Consider the following 16,831-nt stretch of genomic DNA (forward strand, 5'->3'; position numbering starts at 1 on the left):
TAAGTTTCTTTTTCTGAAAGTCAAAAACTGGAAACAATCCCAATGTTCATCAATCATCTGAATAAATAAATAAAAGGTGGTGTATCTACACACAGAATACTATCCAAAAATTAAAAGATGAGGCAGGCAGACCACTTGAGGTTAGGAGTTCAAGACCAGCTTGGCCAACATGGTGAAACTCCGTCTCAACTAAAAATACAAAAATCAGCCAGGTGTGGTGGCATGCACCTGTAATCCCAGATGCTCAGGAGGCTGAGGCAGGAGAATTGCTTGAACCCGGAAGGTGGAGGTTGCAGTGAGCCCAGATCGCACCACTGCAGTCCAGCCTGGGCAACAGAGTGAGACTCTGTCTCAAAAAACAAAACAAAAAAAAAAAAAAAGAAACTACTTACACGTACAGTAATGGATGAATTTCAAAGTAAATAAGATGAATGAAAGTAACTGAGGCAAAAAATGAGTATATACTATATAATCTCATTTATAAAAAATTATAGAAAATGAAAACTTATCGATAGGGTCAGAAAGCAAATCAGTCAGTGGTTGACAAGACAGGTGGCAGGGAGGGATGGTAGAGAGGAACTACAAAAGGGCAGAAGGAATGTTTTGGAGCTCACGTTCACTGTCTTGGTTGTGCTGGTTTCACAGATGTATGCAGTGAGCCGTGATTGCACACTACATTCCAGCCTGGTGACAGAGCAAGATCTCATCTTTAAAGAAAGTAGGCCGGGCGCGGTGGCTCAAGCCTGTAATCCCAGCACTTTGGGAGGCCGAGACGGGCGGATCACCAGGTCAGGAGATCGAGACCATCCTGGCTAACACGGTGAAACCCCGTCTCTACTAAAAAATACAAAAAACTAGCCGGGCGAGGTGGCGGGCGCCTGTAGTCCCAGCTACTCGGGAGGCTGAGGCAGGAGAATGGCGTAAACCAGGGAGGCGGAGCTTGCAGTGAGCTGAGATCCGGCCACTGCACTCCAGCCTGGGCAACAGAGCGAGACTCCGTCTCAAAAAAAAAAAAAAAAAAGAAAGAAAGTAAAAAAAAAAAAATTGTACACTTTAATTACCTGCAGTTGATTCTATGTCAAGTATACCTCAACAAAGCTGCAAAAAGGCCAAAGGCTGGCGGAGGTTTCAAGGAAAGCCAGAAAATGAGAGAGAAAATAAAAATAAGAACACATGAGTCTAGGAGGACCAGTATCCTGAGTCTGGAAAGGGAAAAGAAAAACGTCAAGAAATCATTAAACAGCATTCCCTAAAACCGAAGAACATAAGACTCCAGACTCAAAGAGTGAGCCACGTACTGATCAAAATGAATGTGAATTTAAAATAACATCTATACCTAGGTACCTAATAATGAAAGTTTACACTATGAAGAAAAAGATCTTTTTAAAATCTAGAAAGGAAAACTGATCACAAAAGAATGAAAGCATACAAGCATAGAAATTAAGTCCTTCTGGTTTCCACACTAGCTCTGACATTTATCAGCTGAGTGACCTTGGTCATGATACTCTACCCTGCTGTGTTTCCATTTTCTCATCTGTAATAATAACAAACAATAATAATTATTATTTTTCTGAGACGGAGTCTCGCTCTGTCACCAGGCTGGAGTGCAGTGGCCCGATCTCAGCTCACTGCAACCTCCACCTCCCGGGTTCAAGGGATTCTCCGGCCTCAGCCTCCCAAGTAGCTGGGACTACTGGCACGCCACCACATGCAGCTAATTTTTGTATTTTTAGTAGAGACAGGTTTCAGCATGTTAGCCAGGAGGGTCTGGATCTCTTGACCTCGTGATCCACCCACCTCAGCCTCCCAAAGTGGTGGAATTACAGGTGTGAGCCACCATAATATAATAACAACATTGGTTGTCTCTAAATATCATGCTTCTATTATTTGTACATAATAAAAATAATTACAACAGTAGGAGTCATGTGGTTGTAAGGATCAAACAAGTTAATAAAGTTCTTAAAACAACGGTAAATGCTATATAACTGCTGGTTAAATAAATATATCACATTAACACCGAACTTGTCATCAACACCACTAGATGAGGGAGTACAAAAGAACAATTTCTTTCAAAGTTTTGAGGGAACCTAATACTAAAACTCGAATTCCTGGCCAGGTGCGGTGGCTCATGCCTGTAATCCCAGCACTTTGGGAGGCAGAGGCTGGTGGATCACCTGAGGTCAGGAGTTCAACATCAGCTTGCCCAACATGGTGAAACCCCGTCTCTACTAAAAATACAAAAATTAGCTGGGCATTGTGGCGCACCTGTAGTCCCAGCTACTTGGGAGGCTGAGGCAGGAGAATGGCTTGAACCCGGGAGGCAGAGGTTGCAGTGAGCCAAGATCACACCACTGCACTCCAGCCTGGGTGACAGAACTAGACACCGTCTCAAAGAAAAAAAAAACCTCGAAATCCATGCATAGCTAATGATCGATCATTCACGTGTATAAGGGTAGAATGGAGCTATTTTGGGGCCTACAATGACTCGGAAATCTCACATCCCACACAGCATTTCTTAAGAATTAAGAATAAAAACTAAGAAAAGATTTAAAGGAAGAAAGATGGGCCAGGTGCCATAGCTCACGCCTGTAATCCCAGCACAAGGGGTCCCAGGCAGGCGGATCACATGAAGTCAGGACAGAGAACAGCATAGCCAACATGGCAAACCTCGTCTCTACTAAAAATACAAAAAAAAAAAAAAACAGCCAGATGTGTTGGCTCATGCCTGTAATCTCAGCAATGTGGGTGGCTGAGGCAGGTGGATCACCTGAGGTCAGGAGGTCGAGACCAGCCTGACCAACATGGCAAAACCCTGTCTCTACTTAAAAAAAAAAAAAAAAAAAATTAGCTGGGCATGGTGGCGCACACCTGTAGTCCTAGCTGCTCCGGAGGCTGAGGCAGGAGAATGGCTTGAACCCAGGAGGCCGGAGGTTGCAGTGAGCCACTATCACGCCACTGTACTCCAGCCTAAGAGACAGAGGAAGACTCCGTTTCTAAAACAAATGAAGAAAGATGCTGATCCAGAAAACAGTACCTCCCACTGAAGAAAGATATGACAGCAATAATAATAACAAAATCTCAGATGCAGCTTTCCAGCAAGCCTACAGAATAGCCAGGTGTGACAGCAACAAAAATAAAGAAGACCCCAAGGAGGACTCTTCAAGAAGAAAGATGACTCTTGATAGACTACCTGGTAAAACAGAGTTTGGACGCAGAAAGATGTAAAGTGGAAAAAGAAAGGCACCCCCAGGGAAAAAGACAAAAGCAGTACAAAAAACAAAATCGCAGTACATAACTTGAATCCACACAGTGTCAACACTCAACTATCCGATTTGATTTTTCAGCTTTTTAAATCTGTATAGTCAAAGCCCTGATCATTAAATTTTGGATGCTCACAACGCAAAGTATAGCTGACAAACTTGAGGTGAAAGGGAAGAAAAGCTAAGATCGACCTTAGAAAGCATTAAGTCAAGGGATACTTTACACAGGTGATGGAATGAAAAAGGCAAATTACTTCTTTACAAAGCTTACCAATAAAATATATATAGTGATTTACTCCATTAAGAGTATAGAGGGAGGCTGAATAAGTGACTAAATCCTCTCCTATCCAGCTAGAATTCAACACATCTAAAAGCGATAAAGTGTAAGCATACTTAGAGACAGAACCAAAACAGTTAAAAGTGGAGAAATGGGATGAGAAGGGGTAGAGCAAGAACTGTTGGTTTTTGTTTAACCCACGTGAAAGTTCAATAAAGTTCGATTAAAATTTTACAAAGGAAGCAAGCATTCAATTTAGCAGTTGCTTTTTGAAAAAAAGATACAAGAAATAGTGGGAATGTCACTAAAACAAGGCTTTTGGTTCCTCCTTGGATAGAAGCCAAGAAAGTTAAAAAAAAAAAAAAAAAAAGCAGAAATAAGTTCACACTGACAGGCAAGCACTGCCTTCAAAAACCAAGGAGTGAGGTACGCATGATGTGCCTCCGAACATTTCCAATCCAGAAATTCTAATTAAGAGTACAAAATCGAATTCGCACGGAATGACGAAAACAATAAAAACAAAACTCAATAATGGCCAAAAATCTACTTACATATTAAGAACAAAAATTGTACTGCTCAAGTATATCCAGTAATCTTGAAATTTTCAACAAGCATCCACCCTGTCCAGTAGTCGGGGCACACAGAGAAGGGTAACTTTTCAGAATTGTATAGCGCTCGTCCTGGACCTGACATACTGCTTTCAGCGTCCAATCTAACCAGAACAACAAATGGTCCTGAACACCAGGAGAAAACCTTTCAGGCACGACTGATAACGAAAAGCTCGCCGCCAGGGATTCCTTTAAAAGGTTGTCAAAAAGCAGGCCTCCGAATCCGTGCATCCATAACCCGCTAGCTCAGCCGACCTGGCATGCATTGCTCAACAGCCTCTGAACAAGAGCTCTTCCTAGACCCAAAATGCGCGGTCTCGAGAGGAAACAAAGCAGTGGGCGGGGTCTTCCGGTGCCGGGAAAAAGCGGGTAGGGGAGGAGCGGCCCTCCTGCGAGTTCAGAACCGGATAGGCCCTTGCCCAGCCAAGGGTCCCGAATCCCTAGCCCCCGGGGTCCTGAATCCCACAGCCCGCGTCCCACCGCGTGTGGGGCTGCGACTGCTCGCGAGGCTGGCAGCAGGGCGCGAGCTCCGGCAAGGCTCCCGGGGGCAGGCGGCGGAGCCCGAGGGCCGCGGCCTAGACGTGCCAGGACCCCCGGCTCGAGTGTGGCGGCCGCCTGGAGCCTCCTCACCTTCTCTTCCACGCAGTTGACTATGATGGACGGGTACTTGCGGCTGAGCCAGCGGAAGAACGCCGGGACTCCCATAGCTGCACACGGCTGGAGGCGGCGGCCGGCGGGCTGAAGAGCGTAACCAAAGAGACGGGAGCGGCGGCTGAGGGCACCAGCACTTCCTCCCACGTGCGCCCCTGAGACCGGAGGTGACGTCACGGCGCCGCCGCCGTGGGAAGGAGGCTCGGCTGGGCGAGGGAGCGGCGGAAAAGGGGCTGGCCGGGCTCCTTGTCGGAGGCGGGGTCCGGCAGCGGACTGAGTGGCGAAGGCTGCAGCTCGCCCTCGGTGGTCCCAGCCACGGAGCGCGAAGCCGAGCGCGTCTGAGTCGCGGGGGCTCATGGGCGACTACTCTGCCGCGGCTCTGCCGGGGTCTCCCAGCCCCAAGCGCCCCGGCTCCCTGGGCACAGAATCTCTGCACTCTGCATGCCCAGGGGGAGGTCTCCCTTGCCCGTTTGGTTACCTCTTGTTTGGAAGAACATGTCTTCTTTTGCCTCCATTCTCACCCATTTCTATCTAGGATAGAATCGAAGCATCAAAACTCACTGGTTATTTCCATTTCCTGGTTTCTCCTGGTTTTGTGCCACAGTACGTACCTGGACTATCGAAAGGAGCATTTTAAAGTATTTTACAGTAATAATGGCTGGTTTGCACCAACAATTTGCTTGTTATTTATGCAAATAAATAATTATAATAGTTACCGAATGGAATCTAGCCGGCATTTAGCATCCAATACAACCTTCTAGCTACAGTTATGGGTATAAACTAATTGCTAATATGATTTTCCAGCATTTTCTGAGCGTTTACAGTGTACCAAGACGTTGACTAAGGGATTGCCCTATGTAATCATCACTTGAGCCTTATGAGGGTACTGTTAGCACCCTCGTGTAAATGATAAGAAAGCCAAGTTATAGAAGGGTTAAGTCACTTATGCACATAGCTTCTGTTTCAGTTCAAGCAAAGGTCATTTTTAATCCGTCCTTGTTCTAACACGATACTTTTATCTTTTGTTTTCTGGTGGTCTCAAACGAATTTTTTTTCATATGTAAGGAGAGGTCTGGAAGAGGAGGTTTATTTGTCCGTTTGCTCAAACCTGGAAGTCTCCCTGAATGCCTTCTTGGTTTGACACACATCACACACAGTGCTAAATGCTCACCTCAAGAAGCCTCTGTGAAAGTATTTCTCCGAGTTACCTCGCAGGCAGTATTTATTGCCCCTCCTCTGTGGTCTGATGACTACTTTGTTTAAACTACTAGTGTGGAAATTAGAGAAATTGTCATCCCGTGTTTTACTTAAGGATAGTCAAAACTATTCCAAAGTATTATGTCTGTGGTGAAATGCCTCCTTTTACCTGGAAACAGCCCCTCTGGTTTTTCTGGGAGGTGCGTTATAGCAACATGTACACCATAGGTAGTTCAGGGATAGCTGGCCAAGTTGAGCCATTTAGAATCCTCAACCAGCATGTTGGCGTGTGTGTGTGTGTGTGGCGGGGGTGGTTATTGTTTTGTTTTTGTTTTTTCAGACGGAGTCTCGCTCTGTCACCCAGGCTGGAGTGCAGTGGCAAGATCTTGGCTCACTGCAACCTCCACCTACCGGGTTCAAGCGATTCTCTTGCCTCAGCTTCCCGAGTAGCCGGGATTACAGGTCCCTGCCGTGACACCCCGATGGTTTTTGTGTTTTTAGTAGAGACGGGGATTCACCATGTTGGCCAGGCTGGTCTCAAACTCCTAACCTCAGGTGATCCGCCCACTTCGGCCTTCCAAAGTGCTGGGATTATAGGTGTGAGTCGCTGCGCCCAGCCTTACCAGCATTTTTGAGCTTTGAACCGTAAGAAATTTAAGACTGCATCTTTCCAGTGCGTGAACACTAAAAGATAAGAATTGGGACTTGTTGCCAGTAGACAATGAGAGAAGCAGTGTTAATTCCCTGGTTCCAGTTAAATCCCTCTCTTCCTGCAGTTTGATTAAGTCTGTCCTTTGATTCTATGAACCAAAAAAGTTTCTTTTCTTTTTTTTTTTTTTAGAAAGAGTCTCTCTGTTGCCAGGCTGGAGTGCAGTGGCGCCATCTCAGTTCTCTGCAACCTCCACCTATCGGGTTCAAGCGATTCTCACACCTCAGCCTTTGAGTAGCGCCTCAGCCTCCCGAGTAGCAGGGACTACCAATGTGTGCCACCACGCCTGGCTAATTTTTGTATTTTTAGTAGAGACAGGATTTTACCATGTTGGCCTGTATGGTCTCAATCTCTTGACCTTGTGATGCACCCGCCTTGGCCTCCCAAAGTGCTGGGATTCCAGGTTTGAGCCACCATTCCCGGCCAAAAGTTTCCTTTTGCCCTAAGCTGGCTTAGACTAAATTCTTATCCCTTGCAAAGGAAAGAGTCCAGTAACAAAATTTAGAGAGTGCAAGCTAATTCACCTGGGTGGTGAAATTGGTTTGCATAGAAGTACAAAAATTGGAGTTTTGGCACTCAGAGAAGGGGCGAGTAAAAGAGAGAAGAAACTTGAAAGGTGGCAGGAGGATATGGACTAAGTATTGTAACACTTTCCCTGGCCCAATGTGTCCGGTAAAGCCTGTCAGACTCAGGCTTGATATGGGTTTTTCTTGTAGAAGTCAAATTAAAAGTCTCCAGTTGGGGCCACTGTGGTTTGGAACCACCACGGGTTGGGCAACACAGAGCTCTAGAAGCAAAAGAGGTGAGAATTTATTAGTGTTAGAAATTAACAGGGAGGCCAGGTGTGGTGGTTCACATCTATAATCCTAGCAAATTGGGAGACTAAGACAGGAGGATCACTTGAGCCCAAGAGTTTAAGGCTGCAGTGAGCTATGATTGCACCACTGCACTCCAGCCTGGGTGACAGAGTGAGATGCTATCTTAAAAAAAAAAAAAAGAAGGCCGGGCATGGTGGCTCACACCTGTAATCCCAGCACTTTGGGAGGCCGAGGCGGGCGGATCACAAGGTCAGGAGATCGAGATCACGGTGAAACCGCATCTCTACTAAAAATACAAAAAATCAGCCGGGCACTGTGGCGGGTGCCTGTAGTCCCAGTTACTCAGGAGGCTGAGGCGGGAGAATGGCATGAACCCGAGAGGCAGAGCTTGCAGTGAGCCGAGATTGCCCGCCACTGCACTCCAGCCTGGGCGACAGAACGAGACTCCATCTCAAAAAAAAAAAAAAGAAAAGAAATTAGCAGAAATACTGAACCAGACTTCGGACTTATGCAGGCAGAGAACCCAGAGGTTTTGAAACATTTTTGCCTAGATCTCCAAGGGAGAGAGGAAGGCCACAGCTAGTATCTGGATTACATTAATGTGAAAAGCAATATGACAAATATATAGTATATAGAAACTAGGATTTTTTAAATATTCATCAATTCATTTTTAAGCCCCATTAACATTGTGATTATCGTATAAAAAAAAACTCAGTTTTTTTTTTGCTTACTGTTGGTCCCTCTATCCAGTGCTTCCTTTCCCTCTTTATCCTTGAAAAATTCATTGTGAATAACCTGATGTATTTAAAACAGAAATTGTGGCCGTTTTGGGTTGAGATAAACATTTTTAATCTGTAGAGTAAAGCAGATTGCCCTCCATAATGTGGGTGGACCTCATTTCATCAGTTGAAGGCCTGAATAGAACAAAAAGTCTGGCTCCCAAGCAAAAGGGAATTCTCTAGCCAACTGCCTTGAGATGTAATCTGCCTCCTGAGTCCTGAATCTGCTGGCCTACACTGCAGATTTGGATTTGCCAGTCTGTATAGTTATGTGAGCCAAATCCCTTATAATAAATGTCTTTGTGTATACCCACCTGTTGATTCCATGTCTCTAGAGAATGCTGACAGCTACAGATTCTGGTACTAGAAGTGGCTCAAATGAAACAATCTTAGGAATGCATTTTCACAATTGGTTCTGAGGTTTCTGGAAGTGGTTCTCTAGTCTGATTAGATTAAAAACAGGATTAACTTTCTAGTAGTAAATAAAACACTGATAGTCTATGGCATGATGAAGTAATAGAATTGCACAAAATATTGCCAAAACTAAAAAGAAGCAGGATCTGGGTGACCATGCGTATGATACTTTATAACATATTTGCCAAAATAACAAGTATAATGAGATTAGTTGCCCCTAATGTTGCTGGACAAAGTGGGAAAAGAAAAGGATGAGCTCAGGGATTCAAATTCCCGCTCAAGTGTAACATAAGTGACCTGAAACTTTCTATTTCTGCCCTGAAAGAGACCCTTATCTCCGGTAGCTGCAGAGCCAAGATTGTTAAAAATCAACTCCAAATCACATCCTGTAAGTGGCTGAATTAAAATGCAGATTGAATTCTCGACTTTGCAGGTTGTCTACTTCTAAATTGAGGGCATTGATTGGGAACTAATAGGATCCTGAAAGATGGAATGGGGGCATATGGAAAGACCTTGATGGCACTGGGGACATTGAGTTCCTAAATTCCAATGAGTCATCTTTGCCCGTATAAGCATTTTCTCCATCCCAGTAGATATATCCTCTCCACCCCCACCTGAGGGAACTAACCTTTCATTGCTTGAGGAATCTATCGTGTCCTCCCCTGACGCAGTTGTCTCACAAGACAGTGCTGATTCTCCTCAGGACACACCCCCATTACCCTGCTTGGCTTCTAGAACTACGGCTAGACTCAAGTCCTAGCAGTCCCAAAAAGTGAGGCACAAAATGTGATCCACGAGACATACCACACTCCAAAAGAACTACTTGAGTTTTCTAATTTAGTCAGAAATTCAGGGAATATGTATGAGAATGGAAATTAAAGGTGTGGGATAAAGATGGAAGAAACATAAAATTGAATCAGGCTGAATTTATTGATAGGGGCCAATTGAGCAGGATTTCTGCATTTAATGTTGCAACTCAGGGAATTAGTGCTATAACTGATGGGTTGGTTGACTGAAACATGGAGAAAAGGTGGACCACAGTAAGTAAGTGAGAAATGCCAGGCCTACTTGGGTTTGATGTAGAGAAGAGAAAGCTCAGGGCTGGTTTAGAGGTGGTTCTGCGTGATGTGCAGGCACCATCTGAAAGTGGACACTGCGGCATTACAGCCCCTGAGACTGACCTTCCCTGAGCAAGAATGGATTCTGCCAGCAGCACCTCTTCCCTGGGTCTCCAGCCTGCTGGCCTACCCCATCAGATTTTGGACTCATCAAGCCCCCACAATCGTGTGAGCCAATTTCTTCAAATAAAACTTTCTCATCCTGTTGGTCCTGTTTTTCAGGAGAATTCTGACTAATGCATTTTCAAGATGCTTCACCTCTCTAAGCTTCAGTTTCTTCATCTGTAAAATGAGGATCATAGACCTCATAGGTTTTCTGTGGAAATTGAGTGATACCATGCCCAGTGCACAGCGCAAACTGGGCTGTGATCCAGAACCACGAAGTGATAGCCATTGTACGGCTATCTGTTGTGCTCCACACTGTTTGCTTTGAAGAAGCATCACTATTTTATTAGCATGTTTCACTTATTTTGGACAATTTAATAATCTAACAGAGCCTCATTTTGCCACTCCCCAGCTAGTGTTAACTTTCCTTCCTTCCTTCTTTCCTTCCTTCCTTCCTTTCCTTCGTTCCTTCCTTCCTCTCTTCTTTTTCTCTCTCTTTCTATATATCCTTCTTTCTTTCTTTTTTTTTCTCTCGTTCGTTCATTCTTTCTTCTTTTTCAGACAGGATCTTTCTCTGTAACTCAGGTGAAAGTGTAGTGGTGCAACACAGCCTCCATCTCCCAGACTCAAACAATCCTCCCACCTCAGCCTCCCAAGTAGCTTGGACTACAGGCTTGCCGCCACACTGCTATGGTGTTAACTTTCTAATATTGACTCTGTCTTCATTTTCCCTCACTTATATTTCCTGCTCATTCCCACTTTGCTAAGTTTACACTCCTAGTCTTCCCACCACCTTTTTTATAGTTCAAATTCTACTCATTCAAATTATCTCTTCCCCTCTTCTCCAGAAAGTCTGTCCCAGCACATGAGCCCAAACTGGCTGTTGCCCACTCTCATCTTCCACATCACTCCTGACTTTTCATACATAGTGTTGTGTCTTACATTATTTCCTATTTCATTTATGAACATTCTTTTTCCACTAATATTCCAGGATAAGGAAGGCTTTGCTGTCGTAACAAGTAATGCCTGAAACCTCATTAGCTTAGTTTATGTGATATCAGGCTACTCTCCAGAGCTGTCCTCCGTGTGGTGACTCAGGCATCCTGCTGCTTTCCTCCTGGGATTGTGCCACCTCAACATGGCCACCACAGTCACTACTGAAAGGGAAGACAGGACAGGAGGGCCACACTGGGTGTTTTTAAGGGCCAGGCTTCGTGGTGACTTATATTCTGCCGGCCCAAACCCAGTCCCATGGCCCTAACCCAGTTGCAGGAGAGACTGGGAAAGAGTCTGAGTGCTCAAAAACAGGAAAAGGAAATAGGATTGGTGAGCACATAGCTTTGTCTCTGCCACACTCAATAGTTGCAAATGAAACTACTAAATACCGGCGTAAGATCCACAGTCTTCACTACTTACCTTGAGCACCATAAGTAAAATAAGTTATTGCTCTGAAAGAGTCTACCATCAGTAGCAAGGACAAAATATAATCACGAAATATGAACTATTAATAAGCACAGTTTGATCAATAATAAGTCTCCCTCTGTGGTGTATGATTAAAATCCCAAATGAATTGCACAGGTAATAATTGCTACAGACACTTAGGAAAAAAGTAGAGCTCTTGTCATCTAATGGGATTAAAAAAATGACAAGGAGGAAGTATTATGGAATGACACTGAGTCTTGGAATATTAAGATTTGGTTGGAAATAAGGAGGTGTGGAAGGGGACACTGCAGGTTCCTTGGAGGCGGGGACGTGTCTTTGTATTTATCTTGTGGTGGGCATCCAGTAGGTTCTCAATAAATACAATACTTTTATTGAATTGAATTATTAGAGCAGTAGTTCTCAAAGTGTGTTTCAGAGACCCCAAGGGCCTCAGAGACTCTCTCAGAGGGTCTGTGAAGTCGAAACTATTTTCATAATAATATTAGGATGTTATTTACCCTCTTTGTTCCCATTCTTAAGTGTAACAGTGAAATTTTTCAGAGACTCTGTGACATACAATATCAGCAAATTGAATCGGAAGCAGATGTGACAATCCAGTTTTATTCTATCAAACCAGACATTGAAAAGATTTCCAAAAATGTCGAACAATGCCGATATTCTCACTGATCTTTTTGCTAAAATGTAGCTATTTTCACAAAACTGTTGCTTATGGTAAGATCTTATGGGTTTCTTATTTTTAAGGGAATAAATTTGTATTTTTAAATTTTCTCAGGTTTGATTTCTAACACAATAAAAGTTAATAGATATAATCCACTTACACAAAAGCTCCTTGGGATTTTGAGTGTAAACAAGTCCTGAGACCAAAAATTTGAGAACCGCTGTCTTAGAATGTAAAACTGGAAGTGGAATGTACCAGTTTCTCCTCCTAGAACCCATCCAAAGCTAATTTTTCACATTTCCAGGATTTTGTTACATTCAGATCTTGTCTCAAATGTTCCTTGTTACCTGAAACAGTCTGCAGTGATTATCACCAAGTGTAATTCACAGGTACAAATGAACAAGACATTGGTGAGCAACCGTACAAAACACTTTTGTGTATATCCAGTTCTATCCTCATTGAACTTTAGAATATAGCTCAGAAATGTCAGTACGGAAATGTAATACAGATACATAGACACAAAAATGTGCCTTTTTAGGGCCTCAATAAGTGTACATTGATAAATATAGAAAGATTATTTAATTCTGGCTTGGTGCAGTGGCTCCTGCCTATAATCCCAGCACTTCAGGAGACTGAGGTGGGTAGATCACTTGAGACCAGGCGAAACCCTATCTTTACAAAAAATGCAAAAATTGCCGGGCATGGTGGCACGTGCCTGTAGTCCCAGCTACTCGGAAGGCTGAGGCGGGAGGATAGCTTGAGCCCAGAAGGTCAAGGTTGCAGTGAGCCGAGATTGTGCCACTGCACTCCAGCCTGAGCAACAGAGCAAGACCCTGCCTCAAATTTAAAAAAAAAAAAAAGGAAAATTTATTTAATTCAATTCTAAATTGTCTCAATCTATGTTTATGCCTTAAGTCACCCAAAAACATTTTTGTGAGTAATGTATCCAAAAATATGTAAAAAGGAGGTTCTGTGGTCAGATAACTTTGAGAATTCTGGCTTAAATTGAGCTAAACAGACTACATTTCTGCAACCATCTTAGAGCCTTTTTGGTTGCACATTTCTGAATTTCTCTAACCATGACAATCCTTTTTTGCAAGCCATACTTGTTATCACATGGATTTAGATGACAAATCCCATGCTCTAAACCATAACCCCAACCAAAGCCTGCTAGAACATGATTTGCTTGTAAAGCAGATACAAGATCCTAGATCCATTACTACGAAAGGTGTCCTAGATCCATTACTACATTTCATTCTCTAATATGACATTTAAGAAAATTCTGGCAGATTCCTGTTTAAGGCCACAGGTTCTATTTTTCCTTAAAGGAAAAGACAGGGAGTTGACAGGAGCCATGTGTTTCAAAGAGCTGAACAGTAATAATCCCCTGGAAGAAGCTGGATGGAAAAGACCTTGTTTAAAGAATAATAAAGTGTAAAGCACTCTGAGAAGTGTTGAAGGTAAGACCTCAACCCTACAAGCTGATAAGCAGGCCTAGACTTTTATTTATAGTGACATGAGTGACATTTATCTGCCTTTCAGTAGAACATGTAATCCACTTGTCAAGTTGTGTCTTAAACGGATACCTGATTTCTGGTCAGAGTTGGCAGGCTTCGAATACAAATATGACTGCCCTGGCTGAAATTCCTGATTGGAAAAACAAAACAAAAAATTGAGATATAAAATCATGGGATGGGGTAACTATATCAACTCACTTTCAGTTTGCCTCACAGAAGTCTTTGACTGAAGAGGGTCTTGGCTTTGTGATAGAAAGTATGGTCTGTCAGTTAAAGGAGGAGTGGAATGAATTACCAAGGGGTTCACAAACCACAATACCCCCCTACTTAGTCCCTAGGTACAATCATAATAGAATTGTAGGTTTCTCTTCCTTACCCCAAAATGTTAACCCAGTCCAGTTTTAGGAACTGAAAATCGATGAATCAAGAACATCTACAAAAACTGCCCAGCTGCTGTAGTTAAGGAACTGTGGGGAGATCCAGGGTACAGGACTCTCTTAAGGAACTTGTGTTCTATGTATGAGATAAGCCATAAGCACATTTGAAATTAACTAGCAGTAAGCAATTTGAATAGCAGTTCAAGAGAAAAGAGGCCATAGCTATTTACACATACATTAAGCAAACAGAGCTTACTATAACAGTACAAAAGAGGGAAAGATGAAAAGGTTGCTCTGGGTCGGGACTCAAGCAAGAATTTGTGAAGATGTGGGATTTGAACAGGCCTTGATGGATGAGTGAAATAAATAAGACCTTCTCTAAAATGATGTATCATTCTTTAACTCCAGGCCATGGTGGATCTACTCCCCCACCTCTCTCTCTCTCTTTCTCTCTCTCTCTCTCTCTCTCTCTCTTTCGAGATATCTCTCTCTCTCTCTCTCTGCCTCCTTCTCTACTTCTTGTCAGTAGGCTTCTTTGGCCGCTTAATCCATTCTGCCACCCATTGCTCCCAAGTACAGGGCCTTGTGCCATGGATCTGCACCTCCGCTTTGTACTAAACCATAAACACCTTAGGAAAGTCTCTTCTGTTTCCTCCCCTTGGCCTTGTGTAAAGCTATGCCCAAATATAGGTCTCTTTGTTTATAACTGGTCAACTTCATTGTGGTGTAATTTTCAGATATTAAAATGCATCCATTTGAAGTGTACAGTTCAATGAGGTTTGACAAATGTATACACTTGGGCAACCACCACTACAATCATGATATATAACAATTTTGTAACCCCCAAAGGTCTCTTTTGCGTCTTTATGGTAGAAACTCCCTCCCTAGCCCTAGTCTCAGGCAACCATTGATCTGCTTTTTGTCCGTATACATTAGTTTCATTAGAGTTTCATGTAAATGAAGTCATACTATTTATAGTCTTATATCTGGCTATATTAAGTGTAATGTTTTTGAGATTCACCCATGTTGTGTGAATCGGTAGTTTTTTGGTTTTGGTTTGTTTTTTGTTTGTTTGTTTTTGCTGTGTGGTATCTCGTATAGATGTAACACAATTTGTTTACCCAGTTACCCATTGATGGATATTTGGGCTATTGGATTTCTTGGAATAAAGCTAGTATGAATATTCATTCACAAGTCTTTTTGTGGAAATACATTTTCGTTTCTTTGGAACAAATACCTAGGAATAAAGGTTGCATAATAGTGTATATTTAACTTTGTAAAAAACTACCAAACTGTTTTCCAAAGTACTCGTGCCATTTTTCCTAAATATCTGCTCGGTGATTATAGGAATGGCCTCCATGAGCATTACTGCCATTGTCAAAAACTCTGGAAGCCGCCGGGCATGGTGGCTTATACCTGTAATCCCAGCCCTTTGGAAGGCTGAGGCGGGCAGATTACGAGGTCAGGAGATGGAGACCATCCTGGCTAACACGGTGAAACCCCATCTCTACTAAAAATACAAACAATTAGCCGGGCGTGGTGGTGAGTGCCTGTAGTCCCAGCTACTCGGGAAGCTGAGACAGGAGAATGGTGTGAACCCGGGAGGTGGAACTTGCAGGGAGCTGAGATCGTGCCACTGCACTCCAGCCTGGGCAACAGAGCGAGACTCCATCTCAAAAAAACAAAACAAAACAAAAAACTGTGGAAGCCTCTCTGGTTATCTGTAGGCTGGAATTCACACTCCCAAGTCTAGCATCCTTGGCTCTCCACTGTCTGCCCTTATTTCACTTTCCAGACTTGGCCTTCCACTGACCTGGTAAATGCTTGCTTCACTTGCTCACTCACCATTGAACCACTTGCTTATCCACAACTGAGCCATACATTACAGTGCTTCCAGGGCTGCAAGTGAACTTAGCCTGGCCCAGTGCTGCTTTTTGCCTGACTTTCCACGTGGCCAATGACACAGAATGACCAACCAAAAGGTCAGGGTTAAGATCAACAGGATCCTCAACAGGATCTAGGTTAGGCAGCAGCATGGATATGTGACTCACTATATTCTTAAGACAAATTTCACAGACATTATCCATCTTGAAATTTTATTTGTCTCTAAGGAGAGGCATACCAAACATACTTCTAGGATTTTAGAAATCCCCCTTTTCTTTTTCTTTTTTTTTCTTTTTCTTTCTTTTTCTTTTCTTTTCTTTTTTTTTTTTTTTTTTTTTTTGAGACAGAGTCTCACTCTATCGCCCAGGCTGGCGTACAGTGGTGTGATCTCAGCTCACTGCAACCTCCGCCTCCCAGGTTCAAGCAATTCTCCTGCCTCAGCCTCCCAAGTAGCTGGGATTACAGGTGCACACCACCACACCTGGCTAATTTTTTTTTTTGTAATTTTAGTAAAGATAGGGGTTCACCATGTTGGCCAGGCTGGTCTTGAACTCTGGACCTCAGGTGATCCACCTGCCTTGGCCTCCCACAGTGCTAGGATTACAGGTGTGAGCCACCTCGCCCAGCCAGAAATCTTGCTTTTTGAAAGGAGGGGAGTACAGAGGGCATTCTCTCTTCAAAGATTCATTCAACAACCATTTGGTGAGCATCTACTATAAGCAAAACTTCGTGGGAGATACAAACATGTGCTGTCTCTGCAGGATGGCTGAGAGTCACTGCCTTTGAAACCAGCAGAGGCTTATAGAGAGCCTGAAGAAACTAAGTGGACTGATGTGATTTTAACTGAAGCACAAACTGGAAAATTGGAATGTATGTTTCATGACAATTACAAAGAGGAAGAAAAAGAAGAATACAACCCACCCTGTCTCATTATTCATTCATTGCTTAAGCAAACAACTTAAATCATCTATTTGGGTGATACTGAATTTGAATGAAGTCTGTGCCTGTTAGTAGCA

At 43.3% G+C, this 16,831-nt stretch overlaps 1 protein-coding gene across 2 annotated transcripts in view; it reads right to left on the bottom strand.

Annotated features, from left to right (window-relative positions):
- The window catches only part of XRN2 (5'-3' exoribonuclease 2), an 89,013-nt gene extending 83,500 nt beyond the window's left edge, over positions 1 to 5,513 (bottom strand). The window contains exon 1 of one of the 2 annotated variants that reach the window (XM_023191881.3): positions 4,776 to 5,513. In XM_023191881.3, the coding sequence (XP_023047649.2) occupies positions 4,776 to 5,153 (378 nt within the window). In that variant the 5' untranslated portion in view covers positions 5,154 to 5,513. The remainder of the gene's footprint in view (positions 1 to 4,775) is intronic. The other variant, XM_023191882.3, reaches the window with a different exon arrangement.
- Positions 5,514 to 16,831: the final 11,318 nt, after the last annotated feature.

This window comes from Piliocolobus tephrosceles, chromosome 20 (assembly GCF_002776525.5).
Source record: "Piliocolobus tephrosceles isolate RC106 chromosome 20, ASM277652v3, whole genome shotgun sequence".
In the NCBI taxonomy this organism is placed as follows: domain Eukaryota; kingdom Metazoa; phylum Chordata; class Mammalia; order Primates; family Cercopithecidae; genus Piliocolobus; species Piliocolobus tephrosceles.